The sequence below is a fragment of the Callorhinchus milii genome, unplaced genomic scaffold, assembly GCF_018977255.1.
Source record: "Callorhinchus milii isolate IMCB2004 unplaced genomic scaffold, IMCB_Cmil_1.0 Scaffold12, whole genome shotgun sequence".
NCBI lineage: Eukaryota > Metazoa > Chordata > Chondrichthyes > Chimaeriformes > Callorhinchidae > Callorhinchus > Callorhinchus milii.
Window position 1 is genome coordinate 11,107,793 of NW_024704753.1, and position 20,340 is coordinate 11,128,132.

General features: G+C 48.6%; 1 protein-coding gene across 2 annotated transcripts in view; it reads right to left on the reverse strand.

Moving 5' to 3' along the window:
- The window catches only part of mtmr14 (myotubularin related protein 14), a 59,050-nt gene that overhangs the window by 16,932 nt on the left and 21,778 nt on the right, over positions 1–20,340 (reverse strand). For both annotated transcript variants that reach the window (XM_007890247.2, XM_007890246.2), the window contains exons 8-15: positions 19,364–19,434; positions 18,662–18,736; positions 17,868–17,934; positions 17,511–17,596; positions 16,694–16,770; positions 16,048–16,084; positions 12,166–12,236; positions 6,728–6,771 (exon numbers count right to left, since the gene is read on the reverse strand). In XM_007890247.2, coding sequence (XP_007888438.1) covers positions 6,728–6,771; positions 12,166–12,236; positions 16,048–16,084; positions 16,694–16,770; positions 17,511–17,596; positions 17,868–17,934; positions 18,662–18,736; positions 19,364–19,434 — 528 coding nt within the window. The remainder of the gene's footprint in view (positions 1–6,727; positions 6,772–12,165; positions 12,237–16,047; positions 16,085–16,693; positions 16,771–17,510; positions 17,597–17,867; positions 17,935–18,661; positions 18,737–19,363; positions 19,435–20,340) is intronic.

Sequence of the window (20,340 nt, forward strand, 5' to 3'; positions counted from 1 at the left end):
TTTCAACTGCATGGGGAAAACAGTTTAGTTGTTTTTGCTCTGTTACCTCTGACTTTTTTTAAACTGTCCAATCCCCCCAAAACTAAACTTATTCTGGTGTAATAAGGTCAGCCTACATTGCTTCCTTTCCCCATGAGAAGCTGAGAGTGTAGCCAGGGTCAGAATCACAGACCCATAGAGATTTAATATTATTATTATTATTATTTCTAGCACAGGAGGCCTATTGAGTCTGCACCGGCTCGCAGAGCAAGCAGCAATTACAATTCCACTGCACAGAAATTTACAGCGAAGGAGGTTTACCCTGAGTCTGGTATAAAAGACTCAATGTTGATTCTGAGAAATGTGCCAAATGCAAATGCTGAAAAGGCACTCTATCCTAGGGGCCAGGTCTCTGATTATGTGAACAGTGCAATACGTGAGTGCCCAGTCCATTCAAGACACTTCACACAGAACAAGTGTGAGGCATGAAGCAGAGCATTCTATCATATTAAGTATTCCAGGGAAGGTTACTCCATTGGTCTGGAGTAGATTTGCACCCAAATGTGAAAGATCAATAAGCTGCTTATTCATAGTTTGTAAATATTCTTTGGTCAGTTGGGTGTTCTGACACATGTGAAAACCCATCACCATGCTTAAGAGAATCCAAATCAGATAGAGTTCTGTGCATGCCACCTACACGTGTAAATTCCCTGTGTCTGGAATGGAATGTGCACTTGTTCTCCAGAGGAATGCGCCCTGTTTACCTAATTCCAGAGAGATTTACGCATGGGTTGGCAAGAGCCAAGGCTTGCCATCGAGAGTAATTTGTAAATTAAGAACCAAATCTTTGGTGAGATGAAGGGCTTTGGTGACCAATGGCGCACTAACTGCACACAAAACACCCACATCCAGGTGAATGTCTGCAGTTGCTTTACAAGAATCATTAGTTTAAAATGCAAATCTACTTGGGAGAATAAAGCAATAAAACAAGGCCAGGTATAAAGCATATAAACTATAGACAATGGGCTGAATTCGATTTTAAAAAAACTAAAATCAATTTTAAATCAGCATCATTCCATGGAGGGGGGGAGGGGAAGCAACAGCCTCCTAAGTTTTGATTTTTTTTACTGAATTCTGTGGGTGGACTGAAGATTATTCAAGACTTTGTTTTCCTTGCCATTCAATTTCTTTTAATAAACGCCTGCAGGGCTGCTTCTGACCCACTCTTGCCTGCTCATCTACAGACATGGGTAAATTTCCACATGTATGCGGATGACACTCAACTCTATCTCTCTGCCTCCACCCTCAATTCCAGGACTACTGTCGTCCTGACCGACTGACTGTCCGACATCAAGTCCTGGGCGAGGGCCAACTTTCTCCAACTGAACGTCAGCAAGACTGAGGCCCTCCTGATTGGCTCAGGCCAGTGGCTCCGCACCTCGGGCGCTCGCAGCATCAGCCTCCACAGCTGCACACTCAACCAGTCAGGAACCTAGGTATCTTGTTTGACCCTGAACTGTCCTTTCTCCCCCACATCCCACCCTCCCCTGATTCCACTGGCTCCCCATCCCTCAGAGGATCAAACTGAAGATCGATGGCTTTGCTCCCTCCTACCTCTCTGACCTGCTGACTCCCTACCAACCTGCCCTATCCCTCCGTTCAGCAGGCTCCGGCCTGATCCAGTCTTCCGCCATACCCGCCCTACCATCAGTGGCCGGGCTTTCAGCCTCTCTGCCCCCACACTCTGGAAGTCCATCCCAGTCCCTTCACCTCACTTCCTCCCTTGCCTCCTTCAAGGCCGGTCTCAAGATCCTTTTTCTCGATCATTTGCTTCATTTGCTCTCCCACCTCCCTGCCTTCCCTCAGCCCTACCCCACCCCTTTCTCGGGTCCTGACCCCTAACTGGCTAGGGCCTTGGGATGTCATCCCAACGTGAAAAGCGCTCTATAAATATAATTTTGTTGTTGTTGTCTTTCATAACACAAGACCATCCACTAAATCTTCTAATGGCAACAAAGTGATTCTGAGAGTAGAAAATGAGTTGCTGATGACTCACTGCAGCAAGTGAGGTTTCAGTATTCTGTATGAAAACTACAATATTGATAAATGATCCAGAATGTTATGACGAGGTTTGGGGCTGAGTTTCAGATCACACAAAACACTGATGTTTGGCTCATTACTTCTTCAATCCTAAATTCTGATTGGGGAAGTGAATGAACTAAGCGGGAGTCAGTGCTAGGGATGAGAAGCAATTGTCCTGCATGTGATCCAGACTTGCACTTTTATTTGAAAAACACATAGTATTTGAAAGATAACAACAACTTAGATTTATATAGCGCCCTCCACGCCGGGCGGCGTCTCAGAGCGCTTCACAGTAACGGATCCCGGGGCCAAGCCAGGGGGAGGGGGAGGAAGGTGACCAAAGGCGCGGTCGAAAAGAAAGGTCTTCAACAGAGACCTGAAAATAGTAAGAGAGGGGGCGAAGCGAAGGGGGTGAAGAAGGGAATTCAAGAGCCTCGGGACATAGTGGCTGAAGGCGCGGCTGCCGAGGGGGAGCGGAGGACTCGGGGGATGAGGAGGAGGTCAGACCCGGAGGAACGATGGCAGCGGGTATTGTTTTGAGGAGAGAGGTCAGAGAGATAGGGAGGTGCAGAGGAGTGGAGGGATTTGAACACAAGGGTGAGGATCTTGAAGTCGATCCTCTCTGGGATAGGCAGCCAGTGCAGTCTTGCAAGGACTGGGGTGATCGGGGAGCGGTGTTTGGTTCGGGTGAGAACGCAGGCGGTAGAGTTTTTGGATGATCTGAATTTTATGGATGATAGTGGATTGGAGACTGCCGGGGAGGGCGACAGAATAGTCCAGCCGAGAGGTGACAAAGGCATGGACTAGGGTGTCAGAGGCTTTCGGAGAGAGGTATTGGCAGATTCAGGCGATTCGGAGGTGGAAGAAAGCGGTGCTGGTGAGAGGCTGGATGTGGGGGAGGAAGGATATTTGGTGGTCGAACCTGACGCCTAGGTTGGGACGGATTCGGAAAGTTTTAGGGGGAGGTCGGATAGGTGGAGGAGGTGAGAGCCGTGCAATTTTGGACGTTGACGAGAGCCAAAGAGTATGGCTTCTGTCTTGTCAATGTTCAGCTGAAGGAAGTTTGCGCTCATCCAGCTCCTGAAGTCTGACAGGCAGCTGACAGAACATCAGGGGACTGGGGGTCGCAAAGAGAGGTGGGAAAATAGAGTTGGGTATCATCCGCATACATGTGGAAATGTACCCCATGTCTGCGGATGACATCCCCAAGAGGGAGCATGTAGATCAGAAAGAGGAGGGGGCCAAGGATGGATCCTTGGGGTACCCCACAGGTAACCGGGTGAAAACTGTAGGAGAAGCCGTTTGTGCAGATGTACTGCGGTTTGTGAGGTAGGGCTTGAACCAGGCGAGTGCAGTCCCACTGAGGTGGATGACGGAGGAAAGGCTGTGGAGGAGAATGGCGTGATCGACCGTGTCGAACGCCGTGGAGAGGTCCAGGAGGACAAGTAGGCGGAGGGAGCCCTGGCACAGATAGAGATAGAGAGGATGTCGTTTGTGACTTTCACAAGCACAGTCTCTGTACTGTGGGCGGAAACCGGACTGGAGGGGTTCGAAGAAGGAGTGGGAGGAGAGGTGTGCGCGAAGTTGATTGGCAACGATGCGTTCTAGGACTTTTGCGAGGAAGGGCAGGTTAGAAATGGGGGGTAGTGGCTGGGGTTTGAGGGATCTTGGGAAGGTTTTTCGAGGAGGGGGGTGATGACAGTAGTTTTGAGGGGGGCAGGGACTGATCCGGAGGAGAGGGACTGGTTGATGACGTCAGCCAGTAGTGGGCAGAGGAGGGGGAGCTGGGTGACCAGCAAGTTGGTGGGGAGGGGGTCAAGGCAGCAGGTGGTGGGTTTCATGGAGGTGATGGTGGGTGAGAGGGAGAGATGGGCAGGAAGGAATGTAGGATGGGAGAGGTGGAAGGAGCAGATGATGGGGAGGGGGACAGAGAGGGGGTGGTGGTGGGTGACAAGAGGCAGGTGGATGAGGCTGCCTGGCAGATATTATGAATTTTAGATGAAAAGAAGTCCATGACCTCCTCGCACTTGGCATTTGATATGAAGATTGAGGAGGCCTGAGGGGGTGTACGGAGGAGATAGTGGGTGGTAGAAAAAAGGATTTTGGGGTTGTGTTTAGCCTCCAAGATGATGTTGGAGTAGAAGGCCGTTTTTGCATGTGTCAAAGAACGGCGGTAGCTGTGGAGATGCTCGAGCCACAGTTGGCGTTGGACTGTCAGGCCAGTTTTTCGCCATCTGCACTCGAGCAGCCGGGTTAGGGTTTTTAGGCGGCGGAGATTGTTGTTGTACCAGGGGAATCAGGTGGGTTTGGAGATGGTCCTGGATTTCAGGGGGATGAGGGAGTTGAAGGTGGAGGAGAGACGATCATGGAGCAGCTGGACGGCTGCTTCAGGATCTCCGCGGGTGGAAGGCCAGACGGATAGGATGTTTGAAGATGAGAGGACCTTTGTGAGGGTCTCGGGGGGTAGCCTTTTCCAAGGGCGGTAGAGGATGGTTGAGGGCTTGGTGGAGGAGAGAGGGATGTGAGAGGAGAAGGAGATGAGGGAGTGGTCCGAGATGCCCTTGACCACTATGCTGAGGTCAGAAATGTCAAGGCCGTGGGTGATAATGAGGTCATAGGCATGACCACAGTTGTGGGTAGGTGAATTTATACGGAGGGTGAGGTTTAGGGAGGAGAGCAGTGAAGGGGAGTTTAGGTGGAGGTTGAAATCGCCCGTTGCGATCAGGCACTCGGAGCAGAGGGACAGGGGAGAGAGGAGAGTAGAGATGTCTGTGAGGAAGGAGCCGGAGGGCTTAGGGGGGCCAGTAGACAAGGAGGATTTTCAATGGGAGAGAGGGGTGAAGAGGGTGAGGTGCTCGAAGGAGGGGAAGCAGCCAGAGGAGTAGGGGATAAGACTAAGGGAGGCTTTGGAAATGAAGGCCACCCCGCTGCTACATTGGTTTAGACGGGGGGTGTGGTGGAAGTTGTAACCTGGAGGAGAGGCTTCCACTAGGGGGACGCGGGGTCATTGGGGAGAGCCAGGTTTCGGTGAGCCCAAGAATGCCAAGGTGCTCGTCCAGGATGAGGTTGTGGATGGTGAGGGTTTTATTTGAGAGAGAACGGGCATCTTGGAGGGAAATGAGGGTGGGTTTGCTGGAGGGAGGGGAGGGAGGAGAGAGTGGCATGGAGAGGATTTTTGGGTGTACGCAGAAGTTAGTTGTGGAGAGTGGCATGAGTGGAGAGTTGGGGAGGGTACATAAGAGGGAGGGGGAAGTTGGGTTTGCCTTAAGGAGGCGGTTTGAGCGGAGTGAGTGAGTGATGGGACACGTGGGGTTGCTGCTTTGGGACAGCCAGTGCCAGAAGCCATGTTTTGCCTGGCGGAGGATGCCCAGGCTGGAGCAGAGGGAAGTGGTGATGGGTCAAGGAGAGAGAGAAGGCGGCGAGGGCTGTGGGAGAGAAGGACAGAGGGGGAGTAGCGGATAGAGGGGGGTGGGAGGAGAGACATTTAGAGTAGAGGGGGAGGCTCAGGTCGGGGCGGCAGCCAAAATGCGCACTCAGAGACCGGGAGCGAGCGATTACGTTTTGCAGAGCATCTCTGCAGAGCGCTGACTACAACCCTCTCAACGCGCTGGTGGTGGGTGAAGAAATCAACCTCAAACATGCCTGAGTCTCATATGGCTTTGGCATTGCATTACATCAGATTTGACACTTTTCCTCATATTTTCCACCACTATAGCAGTAACAAGCACTGCAGTATCAAAGGGTGGGTAGCCTCAGGGGTTGGGGTGGGGGGAGTGCAGTCACCTAGGAGCTGAACTGGCTCCATGACAATGGAATATTGGAGTCAAGTCTCAGTTCCTAAGCCTAAGTACTCCAGGGCACTGCTGTTGACAGACCAGCCAGCCAAGTAACAGGAAGCTTATCAGGCAGTGCTCTCAATGGCAAGCTATGCGATTTTAGTTGGTTAAACTCCAGCAGCATCCCAACGCCCCCTCTGGGGTCCCCAAGCGTAGACTCTTGCCAATCTGCAACCAATGCACTGCGGTATTAGGTAAGCAGAGTGTATTACTCTGGGAAGAGTGCGCATTCCATTCCAGACATGGGAATTTCCATGCGTAACAGGTGTACATGTAACTGACTGGTTTAGATACTCTTAAGCATTAAGTCTGGTTATTTAAACTCACAGTACATTGTGCACAAAATATCAAATGTTCAAAGCACAGCACCTCACAATTCTATCAACACCTCTCGAGGAGCCTGACATTTTCTAATGAATTTCAACAGTAAAATTATCATAGTAAGTTACTGCTTTAAGCACGCAAATTGTTAGGATGTAAATGAGGTCCGATTTATACCTACATTGTACTTGTTAAGAATAATAATTCTTGTATTTGATGCAGCGCCATATCACATCATTTAGACGTCTCAAAGTGCTTCACAGAATATACTGTAAAGTGGATTCACTGTACATTTTGTGGGCGAAATGAAGCAGTCAGTTGCACACAGCAATATCCCACAAACAGCCCATGGAGTGAGTTATCAATTTTATTTGGCCAGGATACCGGGACAAACTCTTCTCTTTTCAAATAGTGCCATGGGATCTTTAATATCCATCTCAACAGGCAGGCAGGACCTCGGTTTAACATCTCATCCGAAGGCCGCCAGGTAAGAAAAAAAACAGATGTACCTAGAAGACATAGATCCTCTGCAGGAAGGTCTGTGATTTTCCGTCTGTGAGGGAGAAAAAAGAAACATTACACACAGCATGCAATAGGTTATGGACCAGAAGATAATAATGATGCTTGCATTTGATATAGCGCTTTTCACGTCTTCTAGACGTCTCAAAGCGCTTCACAGAGAATCGGGGAGCGGCGGCAGGACAGCGCGGGGAGGAGCCTGGGCCTACTGACCCAGGTACTTAAACTCGACGCCGGAGCGAGTTCAGCCCCGGGGGGAGGGGAGGGAGGTGTGGGGGCGGAGCGGGGGAACTGCGACGTCATAGATTAGTTTTCAGGTACGTGCGCGCGCACAAAAAAAAGAAAAAAAAAACCTCTGCACCCCCCCCCCCAGGGCTCACATCAGAGCCCACTATGGTCCTGTTGGGTTCGCTGCCCCAATCTACGGGATAATGCCATCCACCTGACCGCTCGCTCCCGGTCCCCGCGTGCGCACTATGGCTGCCGCTTTGACCCGAGCCCCCTCACCCCTTCCCTCCCGCCCCCCTCCTCTCTCCCCCCAAACCCTCCCCCCTCTGCATCTCTCCCGCTCTCTCCTCCCCTCTCGTCTTCTATCCCCATTTGACCCTCCCACAACCTCCCTCTGCTCCAGCCTGGGAATCCTCCGCCGGGCTCACCGCGGCACTCGGCGTTGGCTGTCCAGCAGCAGCCACACCGACTGCCCCATTCCCCACCACACTCGCCACCCACCCCGGACACAGACCCGGGGAGTCAACCTCTCCTCCCTCATCCCCATTCCCCCCACCCCTGCCTCACAACCTGGACCCCCTCCCCTCCCACACACCCTTCTGTCAACCGCTCCCTCCACATCGGACTGCAAAATGTCCGCTCCCTCTGCAACAAGGCCCTGGTCATCAACGATCTCATCCTTGATGAGAACGTTGATATCATGGCCTTAACAGAAACCTGGCTCACCCCAGGCGACACCTTCCCCCTCACGGAGGCCACGCCACCCGGCTACACCTCCCACCACATCCCCCGCCCCAACCGCCGTGGCGGTGGTGTTGCCCTTATCTCAAGGACACCACTTGCCCTATCCCCCTACTCCACTGGCTCTTTCCCCTCCTTTGAGCACCTCACCCTCTCCCACCCCTCATTCCTCTCCCTTAAAATCCTCCTCCTCTACCGGCCCCCTAAAACCTCTCCCACCTTCATCTCTGACATTTCAACACTCCTCACATCTCTTTGCCTCTGCTCCGATCGCCTCATCATCCTGGGCGACTTTAACCTACACTTCACCCCCTCCTGCTCCATCTCCACAGACTTCTCTTCCCTGCTCTCCTCACTCAACCTCTCCTTACACATAAACTCCCCCACTCACAGTCACGGCCACCCACTCGATTTGGTGATCACCCGGGGCCTCAGTGTCTCGGATGTCACTATTACCGACAAGGCCATCTCTGACCACTACTTCATCTCCTTCACCACCTCCACCCCCCTCCCCACCTCCACCAGACCCACCACCATCTTCTACCGCCCTTGGAAGAAGTTACCCCCACAATCCCTAACCGATGCCTTGGAGTCCTCTGAACTCCTCTCCCTCTGGCCTTCAACCCTCACCGACCCCTCTTCTCCTCTCTCCCTCCTCCACAATACCCTCTCCTCCACACTCGATACTCTTGCCCCCATCACTTCCCGCACTGTCTCCTACTCCCGCTCCTCCCCCTGGTACACCACCCACCTCCGCTCACTGAAAAGCCAGGTGCGGGCTGCTGAACGCACCTGTGTCAAATCTGGCCTAACGGTCCACCGACAAATCTGGCTGGACCTCCTCAAAATTTACCGCTCCACTCTAGCCTCGGCCAAGTCGTCCTTCTACTCCAGGATAATCCTGGAGGCGAAGAACAACCCCAGGCTACTGTTTTCCACCACAACCCGACTCCTCCGTCCCCCCCGCCACCCCGCGCAGGTCATCTCCTCCAACCTTCACTGCGAGGAGATGCTGGATTTCCTTGAATCCAAGATCAAGGGAATCCGCTCCGCGGTCACTTCCCCTCCAACTTCCACCCACCACCCACCCCTTCCCTCCCACACTCCGACTCCTACCCATCCTCCCCTACACACCTTCGTACCCGTTTCCCCACCCTCTGTCACTGAACTCATCCTATCCCTAAAACCAACCACCTGCTCCCTTGACCCCATCCCCACTCCACTCCTTATCTCCCAGCTCCACTTTCTTGCCCCACATATCACTGACATCATCAACCTGTCCCTCTCCTCTGGCTCTGTCCCCATTCCATTAAAAACTGCCATCATCACGCCCACCCTGAAAAAACCCTCCCTTGATGCGTCGCAGCTATCAAGCTACCGGCCCATCTCCAACCTCCCCTTTCTCTCCAAGGTCTTGGAAAGAGTTGTCGCCTCCCAACTGCGCTCTTTCCTTTCCACCCATTCTCTTTTCGAACCCCTTCAGTCAGGTTTCCGTGCTGCCCATAGCACAGAAACTGCCCTGGTCAAGGTCACCAATGATATCCTGACCATCTGTGACCAGGGCTCCCTCTGTCTCCTCGTCCTCCTCGACCTATCGGCAGCATTCGATACGGTCGACCACGCTATCCTACTCCACCGCTTGTCCTCCCACCTCAACCTTCAAGGCACTGTCCTTGAATGGTTTAGGTCGTACCTTTCTCACCGTCTTCACTTTGTCTCGACGAATGGCTTCTCCTCCACCCCCCGCACTGTCTCATGTGGTGTCCCTCAGGGCTCTGTCCTCGGTCCCCTCCTCTTCACCCTCTATATGCTCCCCCTCGGTGACATCATCCGCAGACATGGAGTTAACTTCCACATGTATGCGGATGACACCCAACTCTACCTTTCCTCCTCTACTCTCAACTCCACGACCACCGATGTCCTGACAGCTGCCTGTCCGACATCGAGTCCTGGACGAGAGACAACTTTCTTCAGCTCAACGTGCGAAAAACCGAGGCCCTCCTGATTGGCTCACGTCAGCGCCTCCGCACCTCAGGCGCTGACACCATCAGCATCCAAGGCTGCACTCTCCACCTCTCAAAGCCAGTCAGGAACCTCGGCGTTTTGTTCGACCCTGAGCTGTCCTTTCTCCCTCACATCCGCACCACAACTGGCACCGCCTTCCATCACCTCCGGAACATCGCCAGACTACGGCATTACCTCACCCCTCACGCTGCTGAAACCCTGGTTCACGCCTTTGTCACCTCAAGGCTGGACTATGGGAACTCTCTCCTCGCCGGCCTTCCCGCCACCTCCCTCCACAAGCTGCAGGTCATTCAGAACTCTGCAGCTCGTGTACTGTCCCGCACCAGGCTTCGGGACCACATCACTCCCACCCTCGCTCGCCTCCACTGGCTCCCCATCCCCCAGAGGATTGATTTCAAGATCCTCATCCTCACCTACAAGGCCATTCACGGCCTTGCTCCCTCCTACCTCTCCAACCTACTATCCCCCTACCTACCTGCCCGTACCCTCCGTTCCTCTGGCTCCGGTCTGCTCCACGTCCCCCGCCCCAACCGCCCTACCATCGGTGGTCGGGCCTTCAGCCTCTCAGCCCCGAGGCTCTGGAACTCCATCCCCCAGTGCCTTCGCCGCTTCCTCCCTTTCCTCCTTCAAGGCCGGTCTCAAAACCTTTCTCTTTGACCGTGCCTTCAGCTCCCCTCTCGACTCTCTTCCCCCTCCTCGCTCCCTCCCTTCCCTCCCCTCACCCTGACCATTTCCCCCCTCCTCGCTCCCTCCCCTCACCCTGACCATTTCCCCCCTCCTCGCTCCCTCCCCTCACCCTGACCATTTCCCCCCTGCTCGGGTCATGACCCAACTGTGCAGCGCCTTGGGACGTCCTCCTGACGTGAAAGGCGCTTTATAAATGGAATCTTGTTGTTGTTGTTGTTGTTGATACCAGGAATGGGGAACCTTAGCTATGAGGACAGGCTGGAGAAGTTAGGACTTTTCCCATTAGAGCAGAGAAGGTTACGCGGGGACCTGATAGAGGTCTTCAAGATCATGAAAGGTTTCGACAGGCTAGATAGGGAAAAGCTGTTTCCGCTGGTAGGTGTGTCTGGGACCCGTGGTCACAGTCTTAAGATATCCACCAAACGAAGCAGAGGGGAGGTTAGAATAATTTTTTTCACTCAGCGAGTTGTTCGAATTTGGAATGATCTGCCCGAAAGGGTAGTGAAGTCCGATTTGATAACAGCTTTTAAGAGAGAACTGGATAGGTATCTGGGGAAGACGGGTTTGCAGGGTTATGGGGAGAAAGCTGGTGATTGGGGTTAGTGAAAGTGACTTGCTCTGTCAAAGAGCCGGCACAGACTCGATGGGCCGAATGGCCTCCTTCTGTGCCGTAACATTCTATGAATCTATATGCTGTAAAGTGAATTGACCATATATTTGTGAGCAAAACACGGCAGCCAATTGCGCACAGCAGTGTCCCACAGTCATGGATTGAAAATGACCAATTTATTATTGTTTCTATTTTTTGGAAGAATTATTATTAGGTGTCCTGAGTAAGGAAACTTGCTCAAGGTTTTGCCTTGCCTGGAATTGAACCCAGGTGTCTCATTTGCAAGGCGAGTGCTCTAACCACTGAGCTACAGGACCCCACTTACAGAACCTCAACTGTCATGTTTCTATGATGTTTCTAAGATGAATAACAACTTGCATTTATACAGCACCCTTAATGTAGTGTAGCTTCTCCGAGCGCTTTACAGTGGCATAGTTCGACGCTGAGCCAAGGGGAGACTGGAGGTGACCATAGGAACGGTCAAAGAGTAAGGTGTTCACACCCTCCAGAGAAAGGTACTGTTTAAATGCAATTTGCTAATGTTGGTGAGTGCGCTCAGGCCACAGTAGAAACTATAATTAGCCTCAAATGTGTCAAGGAGAAGATAGGTGGAGAGAAAGTTGATGGAAAGAGGATGAGGTGTCAGAGCTTCTTCACTGGATGCTCAGTGTAAGTAATACATACAGAACAGCTGAGGATAGCACAGACCCGCAATGCATGTTGCATTATTTCTCAAGACATCCCAATCGACCAATGCTCCCATGCAATTCATGTGAACTTCAAGTCAATGAATAAGAGCTTATTTCTCCCAGCTCTATCCTCCTAAACTTTCTCTAAACAAGATTTATTTAGAGGTCATCATGTAGGATGTAGGATGCAGATTTCTCCCGAGAACCCCTCAGACCCATACCCCATCAAGGAACTTATTTCAAAAGACTCAATCACTTATTTCAAAAGATTCAACCCCTCAAAAGACTATCCCCTGGGATCCCACCTCTTCTAGGACCACCTCTTCTTTCCCCCCACCCAACACACACAAGGAACATTTTCTTATTGTGGATCTGAACACAGTTAGTCTTAGACAACAATTTGCTACAATCAGGTGCTGCATCACCCAATCTCAGGCGAGATGCTGACCTTGGCTTCTTCACTGCGCAGAACTCCTCGGACGTGATGTGCTTCAAAAAATTGAAGCAAAAAAAGAAAATCTGAAAGAAAGAAATGCACGCTTTCAGATTCAAGCTTTCTGGCCTGATTCCACTAACATTATGTAAGCGTGTGGGTCACTCAAGTCAGTGAGTACAATTGTGGTCTTTAGCTCCTATGGTGGGCTGCATCGAGAAAGGACAAAGTTTTTTCTTTCTTCAGGTCAATGTTTGATTTAAATCAAAGAATGCCACACAGCACAGAGTTTTGAAGTTCAAAAGAAAACACGTTTCGCTAAAAAACTGTGCACTGGAACAGGGGCCTTGGTTTAATGTCTCACCCAAAGGATGGCACCTCAGACATCCCAGACTGTGAGCTCAAATCCTTTTGATACAGAGGAGAGAGTGTGGAATGGAACCAAATGATAAAAGCAAAGAAAGTTGTTCAATGTAGAGAGACTGGTGATCTGGCTATCTTTACGGAAATTTATTACGTTTAATAAACTGACTTTCCAGTCAGAGGACTCTCAAAGCACTTCACATCTTATACTGTAAAATGAGATGACTGTATCACGTGGATGAAAGCAGCAGCCAATTTTCACACAGCAATGTCCCACAAACAGCCATAGAGTGAATGGCTATTTTTTATTCTGGAGGATTGCTGCAGGACACTGGGAGAAACTCACTTCTCTTTTCAAATAGTGCCTATCTGAACAGGGACAGACTTGATTTAATAACAACAACAAAATTACATTTGTATAGCGCCTTTCACGTCGGGAGGACGTCCCAAGGCGCTGGACAGACAGATTTACGGACCCGAGCTGGGGGTCGGGGAGGGTGTAGGCCAGGGGGATAAGCAGGGAGATCAAAAGTATGGTTGAAGAGAAGGGTCTTGAGATGGGTCTTGAAGGTGACAAGCGAGAGGGCGAGGTAGAGGGACTGCAGGATGGAGTTTCAGAGGGTTTGGGGCAGAGTTGCGGAAGGCCCGCCCGCCAATAGTGGGGCGAGCAATGCGGGGGACGTAAAGCAGTCCGGAGCTCACTGAGCGGAGGGAGCGAGCAGGATGGTAGGGGTTTAGGAGGTCGCAGAGGAAGGGGGGAGCAAGACCGTGGACCAGGATCTTAAACTGTATCCTTTGTGTGATGGGAAGCCAGTGGAGTTGGGCAAGGATGGGGGTGATAAGAGTCACACAGCTTAGTGCGGGAGAGGACACGGGTTGCAGAGTTCTGGATGATCTGCAGCCTGTGGAGGAAGGAGTTGGGGAGGCCGACAAGCAATGACTTTGCATAGTCGAGCCTCAATTTAATTAAAGCATGTATGAGGTTTCGGCAGCCTGCAGTGTGAGACAAGGACAGAGCCCTGAGGAACGCCACACAAGACGGTCGGGGGCTAGAGGAGAAGCTGTTTGTGGAGATGAAGTGCAGGCGGTGTGAGAGACTCGATCTGAACCAGATTTAAGGTTTTATATGAAGGATGGCAGCAGGCATGGCAGCTCCAACAATACAGCAGACTCCCAACATTGGAATGTCAGACCGATACACTAAATAATATGGCTTTCCACAATCAATTTGACGACAGAAGCTGACACAAAGCTTTTAAAAGAACAATGTTTATAGAGGCACTTAAAGGAATAGTTAAATGCAATGCATGGGAGTATTGCTAATTGTACAAAATATTAGTTAGGCTGCAATTGGGTTCAGTCAACACACCCCATTATAGAGAGGACACCAGTAACTGAGTGGAGTGGAGATGAATGGTTACAGTTATATGGAGAAGCTTGATAGGCATTGACACAGAGAAGGTTAACAGGCAATCTAATCAAAATTTGGCCATTCAATTAAGTAATTTCCACTTATTGGTGATGAGAGAGCATCACTAAATATCAAAAAGGCAGCTTGGAAGATTTTGGAATTTGGAATGAAACCCATAATAATAATAATGTTTGCATTTGATACCTTGTATTAACAAGTCTTTCAGATGTCTCAGAGTGCTCCAAAGGATTTATTGTAAAGTGGAATGACTCTATGTGGAGTGATTGTGTTTTGTGGGCAAACACAGCAGCCACTAGTGCACAGCAATATCCCATGACAGCCATGGATTGAGTGGACAATTTTATCCGGGAGATTGTTGACTACGAGACCAGCGAGAGAAACTCTCTTCTCTTTTCGCATTGTGCCGTTGGATCTTTAATACCCACCCAAACATCTTGGTTTAACGTCTTATCGACATCTCTGACAATGCAGCACGCATTGGAGTGTCTCTATGGGTTCCAAGTCCCAACTTGGAACTTGAACCCACAACCTTCTGATTCAGAGACAAGAGTGAGCCAGGCTGCAAATCCTTTTATGATCACAATAACACTCGCAAATATTTAGCACTAGTAACATTGTTTTCAAAAAATATGGTCCTGTTCTAATACTATTTTACATAGTGCAACATCACCATCTGCTGGTAAGGAACTGGAATTTAAGAAACATGGACTGAAGGCTTGATGTTAAGGTGAGAGACTACAGGAATAAACAGTAAAATCAAGTTATTTAAAAGGTCAAAGTGAAAGGCAGTATTGAGTGTGATAGCTCAGGGGTTTAATCTTGGACCTTTCCTTACTCCTCTGCTCTGTGACCCCCAGGTAAACTCTATCCCATCCACAAGCTGGGATTCTCAACCCTCTCCAGAAACCCACTACCGTCTTCTTGACCCCATTCCCACAGCTCTGGGCCACCCAGTTGCCACTTCTTGTTAGCCCCCATCATCCCACTCCAGCACCCACTTGGTCACGTGCGGCATTCCTCAGGGCTCTAATCCTCAGTCCTCTCAGTTTCCTCATTGACACGCTCTTCCTTCTGCAGGCTTACCTAGAAATTTACCCGGATGATATGTAATTCTACCTTTCTGCCTCGACCCTCATCTCCACGACCACTGCTGTTATGATAGATGCCAACATTTCTTCATCTCAAATGCTAATTGTACCAACTTGCCCAGTTGCTCAATCAAACCCACAGAGCTGGACTCAAAATTCTCCTTTTAACCCTTCACATCTGATCAAATCTGTTTTCCTGCATCTCTGCAACACTGCCTGTCTCAGCCATTACATAACTGAAACCCTTATCCTCGCCTTTGTCACCTCCACCCAGCTTTGCCTTGTCAAGAAAAACGCAGCCGCCAATTTGTAAAGAACCATGTCCCATTATTAACCATGAAGTGAAGGACCGATATTTTTTAATCTGGAGAATTATTGGTCAAGACACCAAGAGGTATAAAAGATGCTAAAAGAGATTGAAGAAGCAAACCTGGAATAATATATTGTCAAAAGGTAGCTGGACAAAAGGACAAGAGGTCCGAGGAAGCAATGGGTAATTTTAGGAGCGACACTGAGATAATCAACAGCTTGAATGGCCTATCATGGAGGAAGTTGGACTCATTGGAGAAACTTGATGCTATAAAGGTAAGATGTTTGAACTGGTATGCGTGAAGGATGAGATTACATCTCTGTGATGTTTAGGTGATTCATCTTAATGTTCATCTACACTTAATCTTCAACAAGATGTAAATTTCAAATTGATTCTCCAAAATACAAAGTGCACAGAGGTTTCTGACCAGTGCCCATAATCTCTGAGCAGTTTTTCACATTACAGAAAGATAAAAAGTCAATCCTTGACCTCTTCTCTTTGTAATGTGACCCATTTGTTAGCATGATAAATAGAAAGGAACACAGCCTAAGCAAGATCACAATGTGATTAACAGTAAAATCATGGTCACAAAGAGAACTGTTGATAACACTGCTGTCTGTAATTGAACCTGTAACACTAAACAGCACAAACTCACATACCTACACACAAAGACAGAGGAACAGTTTCCCTAGCTTTTGACTCACCTCCTCTCCTTTAATGAGTCTGTCGGGTAACATATGCCTGCAATTACAAAGAAGGAAAAATAATAATGATAATTGCATTTGATATAGTACCTTGTCTTCGAGACGTCTGAAAACGCTTTACAGAATATACTGTAGTTAATTGATTGTTTATTTTGTGGGTTAATTGACTATATTTTGTGGGTGGAAGATCAGTGAATGCACTCGATACTCTCAACTATTTCATTAGATGTACCTTTCTTTATTCACAGCTTATTTTCTTGCAATTTGTGTTTTTGTTGTACTGAGATCTGAGGTAAACAGTCAAAGATAGCAACAGAGTTGAAAAGAGTAAGGATGACGTGAGTCAGAAATAGTTGATGCCAGGCATAGTATTTAGAAGCCAGTAGATTGTAATTGGGAGGAAGAACTGGGGGAGGTGAGAATGAGTTAAGAATAGGCGGAATAACTATACAGCTACACATTACGTGGGAGAAACCAAATCTTTTTCTGTTTACAGCATAAACTGATTCATTCTCAGTATCACGATTTCACAAGGCAATCACATGCAGAAGCTTGGTTTTAAATCAGCTGCACTGTGGACAGAGAGAGAACACAATCTCCTTGATTCCTGCTCGAAAGAATAGTCAGAATGGAAATAAACACTCACCCAAATAGGAACCAGTCATAAGCAATGGTTAGGTAGAGAATTTCCACAGGCTGCAAAGACACGTGGACAAGCCCATCCTGAGGGAAACAAGGGCCAAGGGATTCCTTAATCTACAGAGTATTCACATGTCTCAGCCAACATTTCAATAGGAACTTTTAAAATTACATCAAAATGCCACCAACACAGTTTACTGTTTCCCAGATTATTCACGCTAACTTGTGTAAATTTTTAGTTTCTACTAATTATGTGACAGCAGAAAAACAGTAGAAACTCTGAGGCTCAGATTAGTTACATCCTGTGTCTGAGAACCACTCAATGATTCCCACTCTGCACCCTGTCCCTCAGGCTTCCTTCTGTCCCTCGTGCCAGACCCTACACTGTCAAACAAACTGCACCCCTCCCATGGGTGAAGACATCACATATGTGATGCAGTTCGAATCTCAGTGTGGCTATGCTGAGCTAGCCAATCTCAACTGGGGAAGTAGTAGGGGCTTTGGTTGGCATCAGCAGCACTCAGTTACAGAGAACAAAACCAGCCATCTAGCTGCCTATTGCTAACCAGACTCAAATAAAGGAAATGTTATGTGGCCGTCAGGCCAGAACTGGATGACCCTCATAGGCAAACAGTCTGTCAACAGTGCTGAATGGCACTGTTTGACACTATTTACTATACAGGCTTGGACACATGAATAAGAGCCCACTGGAGTGAGTACATTGAATCTTACTCCAGTAGAAATAAAAAGGAGAAAACTGTAGAACAAGTTGCAACTAAATATTTCAGGAAACTATGAGAAGCTGAATTGCGATGTGTACTTACAGCCCAGAGCGAGAGACGGAGGAGAGAGACAAAAAGCGGTGTCCGATCCCAACCAGAGATACAGTGAACCAACAAACCACTGTCATCTGTATAAGAGAATAAATGAATAAGAATACATCAGGGCATCAGGAACACCAAAGGAAAAACCTAAACACAAAACTATCAATTTTGCTCAAGGTAGATTCTGTAGTAACAAAGATACCAGAGCTTAAGAAAACAAAGCTCTAACCATCTCCCTCATCAGGGAGAGACTTTATCACATCACTAGCCCACAGTCAGAAAGAGTCAATGGCGAGACATTTCAATACTGTAGGCACTGTACCGAATGCAAGGATTAGTATTACAACCCAGACTCACCATTCCGGTTTATTGTGTGGATGAGCAGCTTCAGGTAATTTTGTGTCTGTTGTACAAGGTCCCAGGACTATAAAGATGGGAGAGAAACAGAACATTTTGTTGCCCTGACAGAAATGGAAACTTGGGTTGGGTGGGGAAGAGGAAACAACAACAACAACTTGCATTTTCATAAAGAAGTCAGATTAAGGAGGATGTGTCAGACACCCGGCCAACAAAAAAAAGGATGTATTTTTCTCCTGGTTAGCTCAGAGGTTAAAATACTAACATCAGGTCAAAATTTCACAGCCACCGAGTTAGGAGCTGAAATCTGGAGGGGAAATTTCTCGTTAACCAACGCAGTAATTAAAAATCCTCACAATCAATTTACTGCCAGCAGAGGAAACCACGACCCAGCTGGTGCCCTCCAGTGCCAGGAATGAAGCACTGCAGCAACCTGTGCAGGCAAACCCAGGAACCCAAGTGAGAGCTTCAAATAAAAGTTGATAGGTTGAACAGAATAACCCAGTGGTTAACCCCCCGCCCCCCCCGACCCCTGATGACATTAAACATAAAATGCTCTTTAATTCAGCAGTGACACATGTTCAGTGATAACTCTTTCACAGAGTAGAAATTGATAAGTTTTTTCTGACAATTCTTACATCCTCACTGGCACCTATGGTTTTATAATGTCACTACCGCAAGAAGGAAAGCTTTTGAACAATGAGTCATCTCAAAGCTGTCCCACCACGCCCTCGGCCCCATGGCCCACATTTCTATAAAAGTGCTCAAATTGGCCCAGAACCGGTTTGGCTCACCTGATAATCTCGCCAATCAATGCTCAGGTTCTCAGTCAGAGTAGGAGGAATGTTCAGCGGTGCGTCAACAAAATCCTGCGAGTGCAAATACAGAGCAACAATCAATAGACGGTACAATGCGTGTAGGTGAATGAGGGGGCTCGGAGAGGGCAAGGAGAGGGCTAAGCACAATGCCGGTAGGGGTAGATGTAGGGGGCAGCCTGGCTCAGTTGATAGCACTCTCTTCCGAGACAGAAGGACTCGTGGGTCCTCAAGCTCCGTGTTGAGGACTGTGTCTGAGCTCACGGTCTAGGCTGACTCTCCAGGGCAGCCCTAAGGGAACCATGGATGAGATGTTAAACCGAGGCCGTTTCTTCAGGTGGACATTAAAAATGGCATGGCATTACTCTAAAAGATTTGGGATCTTATTCCTGTATCCAAGGCAAACAACCTCCAAATAAAATTGATCACTCACTTAATTTTTGTGGCTGTATACAAAATAGTCACTACAATTCACAACAAATCCTGCAAAACAGTTTGAGACATGCCCCCAATATGAAAGATGCTATACTGAATGTAAGGATAACTGATTAAATACAATGCAATTTACATAGCAACTTTCTGTTGCGAGGACATCTCAAAGTGCTTGTTAAAGGTGTACAAAAGGCAGAGAGGGAAGCTCCACTTTTGCTCCCATTCCTTATCCATCTTTTGCCTACTTACCTGCTTCCAGTTGAATACAAGTCCTTCAGCTGTATAATCTCGATCTTTGTAATCCTTAAAAAACTCACAACCTGAAAAAAGAGGAAAGCTGTTACTATGACTAACATGCAGACATCCTCAACCCTGCAAGACAACACTCCACAGCAGGCCTAGGAGGGCAAATCCCGAGCTGTGCAGTTAGCATTACACTTGTGAGTGTAATGCAAAATGTACAAAATGTACAAAATGTCACGCACGCGTTCTCTGCACTCCTGGAAACTGAATCAGTCCCAGTCACCCATTCAAAGACCTGTCTTTGATTAGTTTGGTTAGTTTGATTAGGGTGATTAGTGGAGGAAAGAAAAACAGCATTATTGAGGTAATACTTTTATTTTATTTAGAGTTTAGTTATTCCTGGTGTCCTTCAGTGACTCATGGTGTGAGATATTACATTGGGATGGTTTACGGATCACATTGTGGGAGAAGCAAGTAATAATAATAATAATAATCCTTGCATTTGATATAGCGTTTTTCACGTCGGGAGGACATCCCAAAGCGCTTCACAGAACAAACACACTGTATTTGTGTGCGAACGCGGCAGCCAATTGCGCACAGCAATGTCCCACAAACAGTCGTAGATTGAAAATGACCAATTTATTATTGTTTTTGGTTTTGGAGGGATTATTATTAGGCGTGTGGAGTAAAGAAACTTGCCCAAGGTTTCGCCCTGCCTGGAATTGAACTCAGGTCTCTCGCTTGCAAAGCGAGTGGTCTAACCACTGAGCTACAGGACTCCACAAGTGTTGATGTGTGGGCTATAAATGATGATGACTGTTTCTGATGATGGCTGCCAAGCATCTATCTGGGCTACGGATGGGAGTGGGGGGAAGAAAGCTGCTGGTCAAGAACCAAATCTTAACAATCTCCTGCCTGAGCTGTGAGGGGGATAGAGAAGGAGCAAGGGACAGGCCTGCCACAATCTCTTCCTGTAGCAAAAG